Source organism: Staurois parvus, unplaced genomic scaffold (genome assembly GCF_062004578.1).
Source record: "Staurois parvus isolate SC_StPar_1 unplaced genomic scaffold, SC_StPar_1.0 ptg000131l, whole genome shotgun sequence".
Lineage (NCBI taxonomy): Eukaryota > Metazoa > Chordata > Amphibia > Anura > Ranidae > Staurois > Staurois parvus.
Genome location: NW_028317927.1, coordinates 2,287,149 through 2,306,634, shown reverse-complemented (window position 1 = coordinate 2,306,634; position 19,486 = coordinate 2,287,149). Strand labels below are relative to the sequence as shown.

At 38.8% G+C, this 19,486-nt stretch overlaps 1 protein-coding gene across 1 annotated transcript in view; it reads right to left on the bottom strand.

Moving 5' to 3' along the window:
- The window catches only part of SLC9A9 (solute carrier family 9 member A9), a 931,015-nt gene that overhangs the window by 858,572 nt on the left and 52,957 nt on the right, over positions 1 to 19,486 (bottom strand). Inside the window, exons 3-4 of the mRNA XM_089672557.1 lie at positions 12,844 to 12,921; positions 10,066 to 10,142 (exon numbers count right to left, since the gene is read on the bottom strand). Coding sequence (XP_089528683.1) covers positions 10,066 to 10,142; positions 12,844 to 12,921 — 155 coding nt within the window. The remainder of the gene's footprint in view (positions 1 to 10,065; positions 10,143 to 12,843; positions 12,922 to 19,486) is intronic.

Here is a 19,486-nt window from a genome sequence, read left to right as displayed (position 1 = left end):
TTCATTATGCTATTCGAAATAAAATTAATTTAATTCTGAACTATTTCATTTCCTTGTGGCCCGTGACCAGTTACCAGATCACTTAAGTGGCCCTCGCTCTTCAAAAGGTTCAGTACCCCTGTCCTAAACTCAGGTAGTAAGTAATGCCATCAGCCATCCTAATAATTCTACAACGTTGTAGTAAGCACTTACAATGCCCACTGTCTAGCTTGGGCTCACAAATTATTAGCCATCTGCCAGGAGGCATCACAGCAGATGTAGATGTTAATTCATCACAAAGTGGACCATTCTATGGGGTTGGTTTACTACAGGCAAATAGGCTGTTCACTTTTCAAGGGAATTTTCCATTAACTTTGTGAATGTGATTCAAATTCACTTTGCAAAGAATGCCCAATCACATTCAAGGAAAAGAGAAAGAAATGAGTTTTTCTTGCACATGATTAGATGATGGAATTCATCCAAGCTTGGAAACATTCACTAAGCTCTAGGGAAAATTATCTTGCAAAGTAAGCAGCATATTTGCATATTTGCCCCCAATGTGTATGCTGTTTATATGTACTGACTGCAGTGACTGAGGTGAGGAATTAACATAATCCCATACCACTCTACTGGGCAGCTGCAACAACATTGTAGGTTGTCGGCACATGATAAAAATGTAATTTATTATACAGTACATACTGTGATATTTTACTACTTTTTCACTTCTCTCTGAATATTCTATAGTATTTGGTGTTGACGTTCCAGGCAATTATCTAAAATACAGTGTATAAAAGAACTATCAAAAAGTATCATTAGTTCAAGAAACAGCACAGCATGTGAACCATGGAACTTTCTTATCTCAGCCCAACCATCACAGCCTATCAACCCTGAAACTTTCTTATCTCTGCCCAATCAACATAACCCGTTAACTATGGAACTTTATCTCTGCCCTACCATCATAGCCTATGAATCATGGAACCTTCTTATTTCTGCCCAATCATCACAGTCTGTTAACCAAGGAACCTTCTTATCTCTGTCCAATCATCATAGCCTGTGAATCATGGAACCTTCTTATCTCTGCCCAAAAATCACAACCTGTCAACCATGGAACCTTCCCATCTCTGCACAACCATCACAGCCTGCCAACCATGAATCATGGAACCTTTGTATCTCTGCCCAATCATCATGGCCTGTCAACCATGGAAACATCCCATCTCTGCCTAGGTATCACAGCCTGCTAGCCTTGACACCTTCTTATTTCTACCCAGTCATCATAGCCTGTCATCCATGGAACCTTCTTATCTCTGTCCAATTATCATAGCATATGACTCATGAAACCTTCCCATCTATGCCCAACCATCACAGCCTGCCAACCATGAATCATGGAATCTTTGTATCTCTGCCCAATCATTGTGGCCTGTCAACGATAGAACCGTCTTATCTCTGCCCAATCATCATACCCTGGAGCCATGGAACCTTCTTATCACTGCCCCAAAATCACAGCCTGTCAACCATGGAAACTTCCCATCTCTGCCCAGGCATCACGGCCTGCTAGCCATGACACCTTCTTATTTCTACCCAGTCATCATAGCCTGTCATCCATGGAACCTTCTTATCTCTGCCCAATCATCATAACCTGTCATCCATGAAACCTTCTTATCTCTGCCCAACCATCATAGCCTGTGAATCATGGAACTTTCTTATTTCTTCCCAATCATCATAGCCTGTCATCCATGGAACCTTCTTATCTCTGCCCAATCATCATAACCTGTCATCCATGAAACCTTCTTATCTCTGCCCAACCATCATAGCCTATAAATCATGTAACTTTCCTATCTCTGCCTAATCATCATAGCTTGTGATCGTGGAACTTTCATATTTCTTCCCAATCATCATAGCAAGTGAACCACAGAACCTTCTTCTCACTGCCCAAACATTATAGCCTGAGAACCAAGGAGCCTTCTCATCACTGCCCAAGCAACACAGGACAATTGAGAATGTGTACCTCACACATCATCAAAATCACACATGACTTCCTACCCCAAAAGGTTGCTACCATTTTTTACCTGCTTCTTGGCAGAGGGCCTAAAAGGTTTGACTCTAGGCTGGGAGCTAGTTTAGCTAAGGCTTACCTATGAGTCCTCATAAACTATCTTTGATAGCATAGAGAACATTTAAACTCCATGCAAATAGTGTCTTGATTTGTACCAAGGACCTCAGAACTGCAAAGTATACAGTAAGTACTAACCACAAAGCTATCCTGTTTAGTGCTTAACAATGCTAGTAGTTTTTTACTGAGCAAAAGATCAGCATGAAAGGCTGGTGTTATACAACTAAAACCAGGAGCTAGTATCATACCTACTCTTTACATATAGAAGGAGCTGGAAATAAGCTCTTTATTGTATAAAAACACTGTATTTCACCTTCACAATCAAGAAACTGACATCAGAATGGCTTCTGATAACAAAGAAACATTAGTTAACAGTATAGTTAGTAAATATGTAAGGTATGTTATATTTGCTTAATCTAAACTTTTTTTTTACATTTCTTGAGTTGGTTCCTTCATGCATTTTTTTCTTTTATCTGGCACTCTCCTACCTGTATGCCAAGCTAAGGGCACATGGATTCCAGGAAGTAAATACTACACAAATCATCTGCCCTTACTCAAGATGGCCATGGACTGAAATGCAAGGGAGAGTTTTCCAAAGTGATTTCTCAACAAAATAAAGCATGGAGACATGGATGGATGGGGAAGTTTTAAAAGTGAAGTTCTGTTTTAAGTTTTTATTTCACTTTTGGTGATACCATTCACCAGGACATATTAAGAGGGTATATTTCCATATCTGGGACAGACTATGCTTAGTTGCTTAGCTAGCTTTGGCTTCAATACTTTCTCAGTCACTGACCCAAAACAAGCATGCAACAAGTGAAATCCATACTTTTTCCAAGTGAGTGACTCAAACATATCAAAGCCACTGGATCAGTATGACAGCCTGGCAATTGGTATTTTTAGAAGGAAAGGTCAGCAATGGCACCCTACAGAATCAATTTGTTCCTGTCAAGTTTTCTAGGCTAGACTTAAAAATCTGATCAAGCAAAAAAAAAAACAACAAAAAAAAAACAACAAATTACACTTTAGTAAATCAACCGAAATGTTGGTTAGCAAAGCAGACCTTAATAGAAAACAGATATGCCGTGTAATTTTTCAAGCTGCATGAAATACCGGAGCCTGACAAGAGACATTACGTTTTTCCCATTTCCTAAAACTCTCTTACAAGAAAAACATTAACGGATGGAAAGATTTTCTGACGAGGGTAGTGGAGGAAAACACACCAAACCATTCAAATGTGCAACAAGATTTGCATATCTAAATAGAATTTGTTCCTGTTCCCTCAAATGATATTCAGAATGTGGTGCATAGCACATTTCACACTTACTGCTCACAGACCTCAGACTGATTACAGAAATATGTTTTTCTGCTGTTCATCTTCATTTAACTTTCTATTAAAATAACTGTGCTTAATTTCTGCTTTTGGATAAATGGATTAATTTTTTACAGTTTGTCTAGTTTAATAGACACAGGAGAACACAGACGTTTTAGCGGAGCCAATGAAACTATTAATCTGTAAAGCAGATTGCTGAGTAATAACACCAGTGACTTCATATGCTAGATTTTTATTAAAGGAAAATGTGAGGTTGAAAACCAGAGGGAAATGAGCATGGCTTTAGTTAAACTTGAGATCAAAATTGCTACGGTGCCCGTAGCAACCATAGCCCAGCCATTAGTGGACCAGGTAAAGCAAAGCTTTCCTTCAAGTAGACCTAAACATATCACTGAACTCTTGTATAAGCTTAGATGTGATATTGCAATTTCAAAGGTTGTTTTCAATCATTTTAAATATGCAGCCTTCATTAAAATTATAGCTGGGGATCCTGCCATAAAGGTCCCTGTTCAGGCACTTCCTGTTTAAGAGTGACAACTATCTCTTAGTTGTGCTCTTGAGTTGTCACCCTATCATGAAACCCTTTTGGAGACCATAAGCCGATGTGTCGACACATGCTGCACAGGTATGGTCCACCATTTTCACTATCAAAGAGATAGTTACACACTGTGAATCACCTATGAATCGCATAGGGCAGCGAACCCCATTCCTGTGCAGTTCGTATGCAATTCAGTGCGATAATATTTGAGCTCCTTCATTTTGAATGGGCTCAAATCATACAACACAGCACCAAAGTCGTGCATGAACCTGTGCCTGCGAGGGTTTCCTCTGGGTACTCAGGTTTCCTACCATACTCAAAGACATGCTGGTAGATTAACTGTCTAAATTGGCCCTAGTATGTGTATGTATGAATGTAAGTTAGGGATCTTAGAATGTACATTCCTTGAGCGTTAGGGACTAATGGGTTTCCTACATTGCTTTCTAGTGTGAAATAGGTTTTAAGAGGAATGATGTGCAGACGTTGCCAGAGTAAGTGCATGTAGACAGGAAATAGCTGAAAGGGGCTGGAGGAAATTAGCAGCACATGACATGCGAAAAAAAATGCAAAAAGGGAAGACAGTATTTTATTAAAAAAGAAAAAAAACATTGTTCACGATACCTAGCTCTTCAGTAAGCTATATATCACAATTCAAGGTGAGAAGTAAATTTTCTACTAAATAGGTAATAATGAATTAATCCATTAATGTAATTAGCCTTCCTACAGTCTTCTTCTAAAGTTTACTTGTAATATACATTAATCTGATCATGGGCAGTTTGAAACTACATTAAGCTGACCATAGGTAAATAGACATTTGGCAGGTTCAGCAGAGACCAGCCAAATTTCTATTTATCTGTGGCCAGTCCTGTTCGAGAGCAGTTAATCCACAAATCGACTGCTCACAAACAGGTTAGCTGGAAAACTTTAGTTTGATCAGCACTGCAGCCAATAGACTGCAGAGCTGATTAGAGAATTCTGACAATGAAGGAGTCCAACTTAGTCCTCCATTGTCAGAATACAATGCACAGCGGGGAAGATTCCTACATCCACAAATGTGTGGATGGGGAAATCGGTTACATTTTTTCATTCAGCCCGCTGACCATGTATGGCCAGCTTTAGCTTATTTAATATACACTATATTGCCAAAAGTATTGGGACATCCCTCCAAATCCTTGGCCATGGAGGTGTTTCAATCACCTGCATGGCCACAGGTATATAAAATCAAGCACCTAGGCACGCAGACTGCTTCTACAAACATTTGTGAAAGAAATGAAAAAAAGAAAAAGGAGCTCACCGAATTCAAGCATGGTACCGTGATAAGTTGCCACCTGTGCATCACATTTCCTTGTTACTAAATATTCCATGCTCAACTTAGTGATATTATAACAAAGTGGAAGCAACTGGAAACAATAGAAACTCAGCCACGAAGTGTTAGGTCACGTAAAATGAGAGAGGTCGCCAACTGTCTGCAGAGTCAATAGCTAAAGACCTCCAAAATTTGTATGGCCTTCAGATTAACACAACAGTGCATAGAGTGCTTCATGGAATGGATTTCAACGGCTGAGCAGCTGCATCCAAGCCTTACATCACCAAGTGCAATGCAAAGCTTTGGATGCAGTGGTGTAAAGCATGCCGCCACTGGACTCTAGAGCAGTGAAGATGTGTTCTCTGGAGTGATGAATCATGCTTCTCTGTTTGGAAATCTGATGGACGTATTTGGGTTTGGCGGCTGCCAGGAGAATGGTACTTTCCTGACCTCATTGTGCCAAGTGTAAAGTTTGGTGGAGGGGGGACTATGGTGTGGTGTTGTCTTTTAGGGGTTGTGCTTGGCCCCTTTGTTCCAGTGAAGGGAACTCTTAAGGCATTGGCATACCAAGACATTTTGGACAATTCCATGCTCCCACCTTTGTGGGAACAGTTTGGGGATGGCTCCTTCCTGTTCCAACAAACAGTAACTGCGCACCAGTGCACAAAGCAAGGTAAAGATATGGATGAGTGAGTTTGAGTTGGAGGAACTTGACTAGCCTTCACAGAGTCCTGACCTCAACCCAATAAAACACCTTTGGGATGAATTAGAGCGGAGACTGCAAACCAGGCCTTCTCATCCAACATCAGTGCCTGACCTCACAAATATGCTTTTGGAAGAATAGTCAAATGTTCCCATAGACACATTCCTAAACCTTGTGGACAGCCTTCCCAGAAGAGTTGAAGGTGTTATAGCTGCAACGGGTGGGCCAACCCTAATATTGAACCCCATGGACTAAGACTGGGATGCCATTAAAGTTTATATGCTTGTAAAGGCAGGCATCCCAATACTTTTGGCAATATAGTGTATGTTGTATTAACTTCAGCTCTCATACCTGTACACCCCTATGGACCAGAGCAATTTTTATAATTCTGTTATGGGCCTGTAACTCAGCAATAGCTTTTTCTTTACACAAGATAACAAAGTAAAACATATATCACTTTTTAGGACAAACAAAGTTTCAGTGATTTATTGATTGTCTTGCAAATGTAATTTTATTTTGAATGCAATCCAGATACAAAAAAGTAACACAATAAAAAATGCACTCTACTTTGATCAAAGTAAGTTTTCCAAAAGCAGTGTTACTGTAAATAAAAAGTATACATTTTATTCTATGACTACAAAGTTCTGCAGAGCTTGCAACACTAAAAAAGTAATGAACAAAGCAAATAAAAAAAAAAAATTTTAAATTTGAATGGTTGGAAAGACAAAAATATACCAAAAAAAAAATTAATAGCTTAGGGGAAAATGAGAAGGAGTTAATTTTGGCTGATTAGGGCAAGGATTAATAACGGGGTTAAGCAGAAACACATTTTATTATAATTTTTTTTTTTTACTTGTCAGGCTGCTTTAACTAATAGAAGCCAGCATTCGACCAATCGACCTCAGGATTTGAACAAGGTAATTTTGCAAGATCAATGTACAAATATACAGAGCAAACCATAACATCCATAAGGTGTGATATGGTTTACTCTGCATATTTGTACATTGCTCTTGCAAAATTACCTTGATTGGTTGAGTGTTAGCTCTCTCTTCTGTTTGTTGATGGTCTCACCATTAGCTGTGCACTCCCTACAAGGGAAACAAAAAGGGTGTGGTGCTGGATGGATTTGTTACAAGGTTGCTTTAATTGTCATTATATGCAGATCGAAGCATATCCCTTTGATCTGGAGATAAATGTGAATACAAAAGCAACAATGTTACTTTGTATCTTTTTATCCTCCATGTAAATAGTGTTTATAAACACTCTGCAGCAGCCCTTGTGACACCTGTGGTATTTACAAAGCAATTCCTGGCTGTCAAAATTGCCAGCAAATGTTAGAGGGAGAGTAGCAACTGGACAGAAGATCAGGATGTACTACATATGCCCTGTGTATTTTGATGAAGTTTGTTGTGGTTGTTTAGCAAGGTCCACAGTCGGCTAATGGCAAACAATGGTGAAAGAACATGCAGGTTCATATCACCTGAAAATATGAATTGCCTAGTTGTCATGTATATGTACTGGATTCAAAATGTTCTCCATCTGACGTTATATACTGCATGATTGCTCCACCCAGGGAGCTCAGAATATATGCATCAGCTCTCACAGACTGCAATTCAGTTACATAAATGTCAAATAATTCAGTTTCTATACAGATGGTATTAGTTTTTGAATGTAGTTTTATCACAAGGCTATTTCCATATGTACACTTTAAGGAGCTACTAAACATAAACACAAGCTGATTTATGTAAGAGAACCTTTAATCCATGAAAATATGAATGTCCATCACCACATTAAGTAAGCAGCAAGGGGCTTAGAACACACTGGGATCAATCCTCCATTGATCCAACTAGACTATAGCACTAAATTCAGCGAAGCTCAACTTCCAATTAAAGGGGAAATTCCCCACGGCTCTATTGTATGAGATGCAGATAGGAATAATTGTATTTATCTGTAGTTGCATCTCATGTAATAAAGCCTTGGGGAATCCTTCCCTTAATTGCAAGTTGGGCTCCACTGAATTTATTGATGTAAAGAAGTTTTAATAACATTCATTGGTGAAAATGGAAAAGTTTAGGAGATTACCCAAAATAAAACAAAATTTAAAAAAATTGTTAATACACCAGGACAGGTGATATTTTTAGATACATCACTCATTTCCTGTTCCATAATACACAGAAGAAGACTACCAACTATTGACAAAAATGTAAACTAACAAATTCACACAAATGCCAAATATCTTCATTTCTTGACTGTTGTGAAAACATTTACAAAGAAAGCTGTGACTGTTATTAGATGGGTTTTACAGAAATTTAGTTTTTTTTGTTTCAGGTTTATCTTTTGAGGTAGAACTCCTGACAAACTGTTTAGTGGCTGATGCTGCACAGCCTTTGCAAGACAAACATTCAGACTGACCCAAAGTGTGACGTACTCCTCTGGGTAGCTGGAAGTCACCATGACCAGGACCAGTCGCAAATAGGGTACGCTCTGCACATATGCACTAGGCACAGGACCCAGCTGCAAAGCTGTGCAGCTCTGGGCAGGATTCACACAGTGAAGAAGTTGGGAATGGAACTGAAGCCAAATATTTTAGAATCTAACTAAAATGAACAGGAAATATTTTTTTATGTTCGAACTGTTTTTATTAGTTTTACACAAAACCAGAAATTCAAAGAAGGTAGCATGGAGTCAGCAATATGATATGGTTATTACAGTACCAGATACAAAAGAAATGGTAGGGTAAAAAGTGCAGTAACCCATGAACTCTGAGTATAGCCTATGAAGAACAATGAACGTCCCGATCAGTAATCTACGGATGAATACATGCATGAAGACATCAGGGGTACTCCAAGAACCAAGGTGTAGTAATGAACCACCTACTATATTTTGTTATGGTTCCCATATCAAATGATACCCTGCCTGTATAGAATGCTGACGGTAGGATATATACAAAGATAAATCCGATAAAGTCAAAAGAAGAAGGAAAAAGTCAAAAAGAGAGCCAAAGTAAAAGTAGGAATGAAGAAAGCAAAAGAAATGTTAGGGAAGGAAACCTAGGAATCTCAGATGGTAGAGATGTAATAGGCTTAGAATTGAGAGGAAAACAAGGGTACCTTCAGGTAAATTACCCATGGTTCACAGGTTTGTTCAATTAGGGCTTGTTTATTATTAATCATACTAGCAACCTTTTCGTGTATCATGATCCAGGATATCTTATGTTTCAGATGATTGATGGAGGAGGGCATATGTAAAGGACAACCTTACTAAAAATTAAGCTGTTGACTTTTAAATGTACATCAAGAAAGTTAACATTAGACAGATTATATTGTCTTTTACCCACTTGAGCCCTCGCATGTATACCCCTATGGACCACAGTAATTTTTGTGCTATGGGTTTATTATTTGGTTAGAACATTTTCAATATTTATGATACCCAAGTAATAAAGTATGGATGTATTAGGGGATAAATACATCTTTCTTTGGGCAATATCTTCTGGCACTTGAGCCCTCGCATGTATACCCCTATGGACCACAGTCATTTTTGTGCTATGGGTTTATTATTTGGTTATAACATTTTCAGTATTTATGATATTCAAGTAATAATGTATGGATGTATTAGGGGAAAAATACATCTTTCTTTGGCCAATATCTTCTGGCAAAAGTTATTTTATTTCTAAGTATTCTAACGCTAAAAAGTAACAAAATGGGGTATTTTTTTTTAATTTTCTGGTTTGACCAATGCTAAAAGTGTCACTGATTGCAGATAAAGAGTGTCAATTTGTATCTTTACTTTGGACTGACACTAAAATATAACATATTGCATGGTGAATTTTCAAATAAAAAAATGCAATTTATTATTTTCATGTGATACCACAAGAATAAATATACAAAACAAAAGGAAAAAAAGTATGTGAAAGTTTAAAAAAAAGCATATGAAAGGTAAACTTTAAAACAACAGCAAACAAATAATAGCCACAATGAGAAACAGAGGAATGAGATAATTTTTAAAGAAAATAAGTTCAAATCAGAACTTGAAAATGTACAAATTGGGTGAACAAAAAATGATTTAACCTGGATTACTGAACATTGGATTAACTTACCCAATTATAATGCAGGAGATGGCAGTCCCCAAAAATGCATATGTTATTATAGTTCCCAGATTGCGAAAGAAGTGTCTCTGTAACATTGAAACAGAAAAATTACTCAACTTTGTGCAGAGAATGTACAAAATAAACGTAAACCATAATAAACTCCCAGCTACCTTGTCCTACTTTACTGTTCTAGCTGCAATAATTCTCTTGTGCACATTTTAGCCCCCTTCTCTAAATGATCATGGTACTTCCACATCTCAATGATTATGGTTATGATTAAGCACAAGACTGTGTGAAATGCGTTAACAAGTCCTGTATTCATGCCCTGGTGTTTTGTGTGTCCTATGGATCAATAAATACACACTATATTCATCTATCCTCCAATGTGCGGCTGACCCTTCTTCCTACTCCATCTCAATGGTGTCTATAGGAAAATATGACTGCTAAACTTCTGCTTTCTTGAGCTGGCCATATAGTGAGCAAATTTGTATGGTTCCTAATGGGCCAGACAAAACTCACTCAGTGGATGGCCCTGCCCTGTTTGACAATAGTTAATCATTCCATCAGCTTTTGTACAAGGTGCCTGCTGGAAATTTTTCAGCTGAGCAGCAGCTGCATCCAATCACGTGTTGAGCTGCTCAGGTTTTCTGACAGCTACTGCTGATGGTTGTGAGAATGCAATAACCCATAGGGGAGATTCATCCATTTGAACCGATTAGTGAGAATATTTATTTATTTAATTTATTTATTACAGGTGCTTATATAGCACTGTCAATTTACGCAACGTTTATACATATATGTTGTATATTCACATCAGACCCTAACCCTCAAGGGATGTATAATCTAAGGTCCATAACTTACATTCATACATACTAGGGCCAATTTAGACAGGATCCAATTAACCTATTAGCATACTTTTGGATATTTGACTTCATTTGTTTTCTTTCGTTCAGCCCACAGGTACACAGTGTATATTGTATGACCAGTTTTTGTCATGTCCTACCCCCTACCTTGTGATTGGACAATGAAGGAGTAACAGTAGGTATAAGGTCATCTATTCTTCTCCCACTCTTCTTCTGCATCCAGCTGCATGCAGGGTCACATCCGTTCAAAACCCAACTCCATTCTCGGCATCTTATAGATGCTGGGAACAAACCAGGAATGCACACTACAAAGCACTGCAGGCAGTTTACGCAAAGAAAAAAATGTGACAGCAGACTGGTAAAGCAGTTATATATAAAGTCTCTTCTACCAGAAAAAAAATTCTAGCTGTGAGCATCTGTTTTCACTTTAGATTTAGCTAATCTTTAATAAAAGTTACAGTTATGCTTGTACACCATAACAAATTTTCCAAAAACACCAGCCACTATTCTTAATTGAAGTAGAAAGACAAAACCATTCCCAAAGAGTATCCCACTAAGCTGAAATTGTATATATATATATATATATATATATATATATATATATATATATCTTTTAGGTATGTGTAATGGTGTATATCCCACTACCCGCAGGCTGCTGCTTCTGTCTTCACAGAACCAGAAGCCAACCACACAGGGCTGTATCTGGGGGCGGTGAAATAGGCACAGCAAGAATGATTTTTAACAGAAGCAGCTGCCAGCCCATAACTAATGTGTTTGATGCTGTATAACAAAAAACAAAAAACTTTTAATTGCACAATCTACAGATCCCCACTCAAGATTAAAATCCACAGATCCCAACACAAGCAAAAGACAGTACAGAATTATAGCTGTCAGAGAATGACTCATAAATTGATCAACCAATTCATAATACTGTAATTAAAAAAAAGTACCCAACTGTGAATAATCAATTATAATATATTGCATGAAAATAAAGCTGAAATCTAGGCAGATATAAAAGACACATATTAATGCAGCTCTGTAAGCTTTAATACATCATCAAGGCCTTGTTCACACCATGGTGCAGGGACACCAGTTTTGTGTTCTGCAAGGGCACAACTAAATCAATCGTTCTCTATGTGCCCAGTTCACACCACAACACTGGTATCACATTCAGAATTGTTCTGCACAAGAATCTGCAACGTGTATAAAACTCATTGAGGCTCACATGAAACTGATGTAAACTGATGTCTTTGCAAGTGAAATGTGCGTGTCAGTTTCCATCAGTTTTTCTGCATGTGTAGTGTGAATGAGACCTAAATGTATTTTTAAATGCAAGAATGCAAGCAGTGCAAGTACCTGATTTTAAACCTTGGTGTTAACCTTATACAGAGTGGAAATCGGTGCTCTGGCCCAAATGCCTTTTGAAATGTAGCAATAATCCTGATTCAATGAAGCTGGCTACTCTGTAACATCTAATGCTACATAGCTGGCCTTATTCATTGGCCAAAATGCTTTAGTGTGTTATTACTGTATCCAGCTATGTAACCAATAAAGAACAGTTGTAAGGGATGTTACCAAATAGCCAGCTTCATTGCATCAGGGGATTACTGACACAAACACTTTACTATTTAATCTGACTACGACACATGAAGGCCATTTATGAAGTGCAGTATACTGTCCACTGGCTTCTGTGGTGAAGCAAAATCACACATGATGTGCAACTTGAAACAGGTGATAATTTTGTGCATCCATGCTTCATACCCAGCTTAGAAATTGCATTAATTTCCTCAGTTTTCTGCAGCTCGTGCAGAGAGCTATTACATCACATCATACATTCAGGAAAAATGAATAAGTTCCTATTCTTACTGAGAGCAGATAGAAGTTCCATTTTACACAGGGTTCAGTGTTACAGTGGTTATATTACCTTCTTTAAACTGTATCCAGCATGGAAGATTATTGGAGGCAAGAGTACATTAAAGAAAACCTCAGGATCAAAGGTCATCTGAAAGGAAAAAAATAGGTACATCTTAACATACTTATCAAAAGAATTACTGTCACACAAGTATTACTAACAGCCCCTGCTTACTACACATACAAAATGTGCAAACCAACTCAACATGGAGCCTCCTAGCTAATTTGTATGCGTTAGTTGAGGGCAGTTGTCAATTTTGACTTGGTCCTCCATGTTATCCAAACTGTCCATGCGCACATAGACTTTTAGGAGCTTTTAGTGGCAGGGGCGTTTACAAACAGGACAAAACCCCAGGGCCAATGCGTCCAGGAACAGCAGCGTTTTGGCAGAAAAAACTCTTGACGCGTGTAAACACACCTAAATGCTTGTTAATGCTCAATGCGTAATTAATTTCAATGGCCAGAATGAATTATTATTCTGACCATTTAAATGAATTATTGCCCAAGCACTTAATGCTTGTAAATGTGCCTAAATGCTTGTAAAAGCATCAGATACTTTTACAAGGGTCAAGCATTTTTGTCTGCAAAAAAACTGCTGCCAGGAAGGCTTCTAGGAGAGATTAATGCCCTGTGTGCATGAGACCTTCGGTTCAACTATTTTCTATGTCATTTACTTCGCTGATATTACAAGCACCAACAGACCATTCCACAAAGAGGTCATGAGCAGTGAAATATCACCAGGTTCCTTTATAGGGGCCCCTCTGTATAACCTTGACAGGCCTAATAGTCCTTTTTGGCCCTGTGGCAGCAGCACAGGTCGTAAATTAAAAAGTCTAAATTGGTACTAATAGTACTACTACTAATAATAATATTATTATTAATAATAATAATAATAATAATAATAATAATAATAGGACGTTTACAGCAACAGGAAAGTGCAGGGGTAAGCAAAAGACATTATTATTATTATTATACAGGATTTATATAGCGCCAACAGTTTGCTCAGCGCTTTACAATATAACGGGAGACAATACAGCAACAATACAGTTCAATGCAAGAGGGTAGGAGGCCCTGCTCCTTGGAGCTTACAATCTAGGATGCAAGGGCACAATTCTAAAAACTATCAGGACAATGAGCTGATGGAACTGGAGTGCTAATGTGGACATAAAATCAAGTGGCAACACATAAAATATCATAACATTTATAAATTCTTTGTATATGAAACAATTAGAGATGAGCGAAGAAATGAAAAATTCGATTCGGCTGATTCGGCGAATTCCAGTGTGAAATTCGATTCGATGCGAATTTCTCCGCTACGAAGATGACTTATTTAAAGGGTTTCTAGGCTTCAGAGAGCCTTTAAATTAGTGCAGAACACTGTACCTTTAATTTAAATGCCCTTGGAGATGAGGAAGGAGAAGGAGAAGGAGAAGGATGAGACGAAGGAGAAGGAGAAGGATGAGAAGAAGGAGAAGGAGAAGGATGAGAAGAAGGAGAAGGATGAGAAGAAGGAGAAGGATGAGAAGAAGGAGAAGGAGAAGGAGAAGGATGAGAAGAAGGAGAAGGAGAAGGATGAGAAGAAGGAGAAGGAGAAGGATGAGAAGAAGGAGAAGGATGAGAAGGAGAAGGATGAGAAGAAGAAGGATGAGAAGAAGGAGAAGGATGAGAAGAAGGAGAAGGAGAAGGATGAGAAGAAGGAGAAGGAGAAGGATGAGAAGAAAGAGAAGGATGAGAAGAAGAAGGATGAGAAGAAGGAGAAGGATGAGAAGAAGAAGGATGAGAAGAAGGAAAAGGATGAGAAGAAGAAGGATGAGAAGAAGGAGAAGGATGAGAAGAAGGAGAATGATGAGAAGAAGGAGAAGGATGATAAGAAGGAGAAGGAAGAGAAGAAGGAGAAGGAGAAGGATGAGAAGAAGGAGAAGGATGAGAAGAAGGAGAAGGATGAGAAGAAGGAGAAGGAGAAGGATGAGAAGAAGGAGAAGGATGAGAAGAAGAAGGATGAGAAGAAGGATGAGAAGAAGGAGGAGAAGGATGAGAAGAAGAAGGATGAGAAGAAGGAGAAGGATGAGAAGAAGGAGAATGATGAGAAGAAGGAGAAGGATGAGAAGAAGGAGAAGGATGAGAAGAAGGAGAAGGATGAGAAGAAGGAGAAGGATGAGAAGAAGGAGAAGGAGAAGGATGAGAAGAAAAAGGATGAGAAGAAGGAGAAGGAGAAGGATGAGAAGAAGGAGAAGGATGAGAAGGAGAAGGAGAAGGATGAGAAGAAGGAGAAGGAGAAGGATGAGAAGAAGGAGAAGGATGAGAAGAAGGAGAAGGATGAGAAGAAGGAGAAGGAGAAGCAGAAGAAGAAGGATGAGAAGAAGGAGAAGGAGAAGGATGAGAAGAAGGAGAAGGAGAAGGATGAGAAGAAGGAGAAGGATGAGAAGAAGGATGAGCAGAAGGAGAAGGATGAGAAGAAGGAGAAGGATGAGAAGAAGGAGAAGGATGAGAAGAAGGATGAGAAGAAGGATGAGAAGAAGGAGAAGGATGAGAAGAAGGACAGTTCTGTGACAGTTTCTGTCTATTTCTGACAGTTCTGGGACATTCACTCCATACAGCGGTTTCAACCGCTGTATGGAGGGAATGTCATAGAACTGTCAGAAATAGACTATTAATGACAGTTCTGGGACTGTCCTTCCATGCAGCGGTTGAAACATTGTATGTATTTGTTTCCATAAATGGATCCATTTATGGAAACAAATACATACAATGTTTCAACCGCTGCATGGAAGGACAGTCCCAGAACTGTCATTAATAGTCTATTTCTGACAGTTCCATGACATTCCCTCCATACAGCGGTTAAAACAGCTGTATGGAGTGAATGTCCCAGAACTGTCATAAATAGTCTATTTCTGACAGATCTGGGACATTCACTCCATACAGCTGTTTTAACCGCTGTATGGAGGGAATGTCATGGAACTGTCAGAAATAGACTATTAATGACAGTTGTGGGACTGTCCTTCCATACAGCGGTTGAAACATTGTATGTATTTGTTTCCATAAATGGATCCATTTATGGAAACAAATACATACAATGTTTCAACCGCTGCATGGAAGGACAGTCCCAGAACTGTCATTAATAGTCTATTTCTGACAGTTCCATGACATTCCCTCCATACAGCGGTTAAAACAGCTGTATGGAGTGAATGTCCCAGAACTGTCATAAATAGTCTATTTCTGACAGATCTGGGACATTCACTCCATACAGCTGTTTTAACCGCTGTATGGAGGGAATGTCATGGAACTGTCAGAAATAGACTATTAATGACAGTTGTGGGACTGTCCTTCCATACAGCGGTTGAAACATTGTATGTATTTGTTTCCATAAATGGATCCATTTATGGAAACAAATACATACAATGTTTCAACCGCTGCATTGAAGGACAGTCCCAGAACTGTCATTAATAGTCTATTTCTGACAGTTCCATGACATTCCCTCCATACAGCGGTTAAAACAGCTGTATGGAGTGAATGTCCCAGAACTGTCATAAATAGTCTATTTCTGACAGATCTGGGACATTCACTCCATACAGCTGTTTTAACCGCTGTATGGAGGGAATGTCATGGAACTGTCAGAAATAGACTATTAATGACAGTTGTGGGACTGTCCTTCCATACAGCGGTTGAAACATTGTATGTATTTGTTTCCATAAATGGATCCATTTATGGAAACAAATACATACAATGTTTCAACCGCTGCATTGAAGGACAGTCCCAGAACTGTCATTAATAGTCTATTTCTGACAGTTCCATGACATTCCCTCCATACAGCGGTTAAAACAGCTGTATGGAGTGAATGTCCCAGAACTGTCATAAATAGTCTATTTCTGACAGATCTGGGACATTCACTCCATACAGCTGTTTTAACCGCTGTATGGAGGGAATGTCATGGAACTGTCAGAAATAGACTATTAATGACAGTTCTGGGACTGTCCTTCCATGCAGCGGTTGAAACATTGTATGTATTTGTTTCCATAAATGGATCCATTTATGGAAACAAATACATACAATGTTTCAACCGCTGTATGGAAGGACAGTCCCACAACTGTCATTAATAGTCTATTTCTGACAGTTCCATGACATTCCCTCCATACAGCGGTTAAAACAGCTGTATGCAGTGAATGTCCCAGAACTGTCATAAATAGTCTATTTCTGACAGATCTGGGACATTCACTCCATACAGCTGTTTTAACCGCTGTATGGAGGGAATGTCATGGAACTGTCAGAAATAGACTATTAATGACAGTTCTGGGACTGTCCTTCCATGCAGCGGTTGAAACATTGTATGTATTTGTTTCCATAAATGGATCCATTTATGGAAACAAATACATACAATGTTTCAACCGCTGTATGGAAGGACAGTCCCAGAACTGTCATTAATAGTCTATTTCTGACAGTTCCATGACATTCCCTCCATACAGCGGTTAAAACAGCTGTATGCAGTGAATGTCCCAGAACTGTCATAAATAGTCTATTTCTGACAGATCTGGGACATTCACTCCATACAGCTGTTTTAACCGCTGTATGGAGGGAATGTCATGGAACTGTCAGAAATAGACTATTAATGACAGTTGTGGGACTGTCCTTCCATGCAGCGGTTGAAACATTGTATGTATTTGTTTCCATAAATGGATCCATTTATGGAAACAAATACATACAATGTTTCAACCGCTGTATGGAAGGACAGTCCCACAACTGTCATTAATAGTCTATTTCTGACAGTTCCATGACATTCCCTCCATACAGCGGTTAAAACAGCTGTATGCAGTGAATGTCCCAGAACTGTCATAAATAGTCTATTTTTGACAGATCTGGGACATTCACTCCATACAGCTGTTTTAACCGCTGTATGGAGGGAATGTCATGGAACTGTCAGAAATAGACTATTAATGACAGTTCTGGGACTGTCCTTCCATACAGCGGTTGAAACATTGTATGTATTTGTTTCCATAAATGGATCCATTTATGGAAACAAATACATACAATGTTTCAACCGCTGTATGGAAGGACAGTCCCACAACTGTCATTAATAGTCTATTTCTGACAGTTCCATGACATTCCCTCCATACAGCGGTTAAAACAGCTGTATGCAGTGAATGTCCCAGAACTGTCATAAATAGTCTATTTTTGACAGATCTGGGACATTCACTCCATACAGCTGTTTTAACCGCTGTATGGAGGGAATGTCATGGAACTGTCAGAAATAGACTATTAATGACAGTTCTGGGACTGTCCTTCCATACAGCGGTTGAAACATTGTATGTATTTGTTTCCATAAATGGATCCATTTATGGAAACAAATACATACAATGTTTCAACCGCTGTATGGAAGGACAGTCCCACAACTGTCATTAATAGTCTATTTCTGACAGTTCCATGACATTCCCTCCATACAGCGGTTAAAACAGCTGTATGCAGTGAATGTCCCAGAACTGTCATAAATAGTCTATTTCTGACAGTTCTGGGACATTCACTCCATACAGCGGTTTCCGGCAAAAAGTGTATGTGCAGAGTTCCTCTATTCTGCAGATACACTTAGAGGAGCTCTGCAGATACACTTAGAGGAGCTCTGCACATACACTTTTTTCCGGTTTGGAATTATTCTTATTTTCATCCTACTTCTTCTTCTTCTTCTTCATCCTCATCCTCATCCTCTTCTTCTTCTGAGGATGAGGATGAGGATGAAGAAGAAGAAGAAGAAGAAGAAGTAGGATGAAAATAAGATTAATTCCAAGCCGGCAAAAAGTGTATGTGCAGAGCTCCTCTAAGTGTATCTGCAGAGCTCCTCTAAGTGTATCTGCAGAATAGAGGAACTCTGCACATACACTTTTTGCCGGCTTGGAATTATTCTTCTTTTCATCCTACTTCTTCTTCTTCTTTTTCTTCATCCTCATCCTCAGAAGATGAGGATGAGGAAGAAGAAGAAGAAGAAGAAGAAGAAGAAGAAGAAGAAGAAGAAGAAGAAGAAGAAGAAGTATAATGAAAAGAAGAATAATTCCATGCCGGCAAAAAGTGTATGTGCAGAGTTCCTCTATTTCTGACAGTTCTCTCACAGCTTCTTCACATGTACAGCGGTTGAAATATCTGTATCCTAAATGGAAACTAATAGATACAAATTGTATCTATTAGTTTCCATTTAGGATACAGATGTTTCAACCGCTGTACATGTGAAGAAGCTGTGAGAGAACTGTCAGAAATAGAGGAACTCTGCACATACACTTTTTGCCGGCTTGGAATTATTCTTCTTTTCATCCTACTTCTTCTTCTTCTTCTTCTTCTTCTTCTTCTTCTTCATCCTCATCCTCATCCTCTTCTTCTGAGGATGAAGAAGAAGAAGAAGTAGGATGAAAAGAAGAATAATTCCAAGCCGGCAAAAAGTGTATGTGCAGAGTTCCTCTATTTCTGACAGTTCTCTCACAACTTCTTCACATGTACAGTGGTTGAAACATCTGTATCCTAAATGTAAACTAATAGATACAATGTTTCAACCGCTAAACATGTGTTCCTTCTGTCAGAGAACTGTCAGAAATAGCGGAGCTCACTGCAGGGACACTTTTGCCGGCTGATCGGGAAATGTTCGATTCGCGCACCCGAAGTAGGCAAAATTTCGGTTTCGA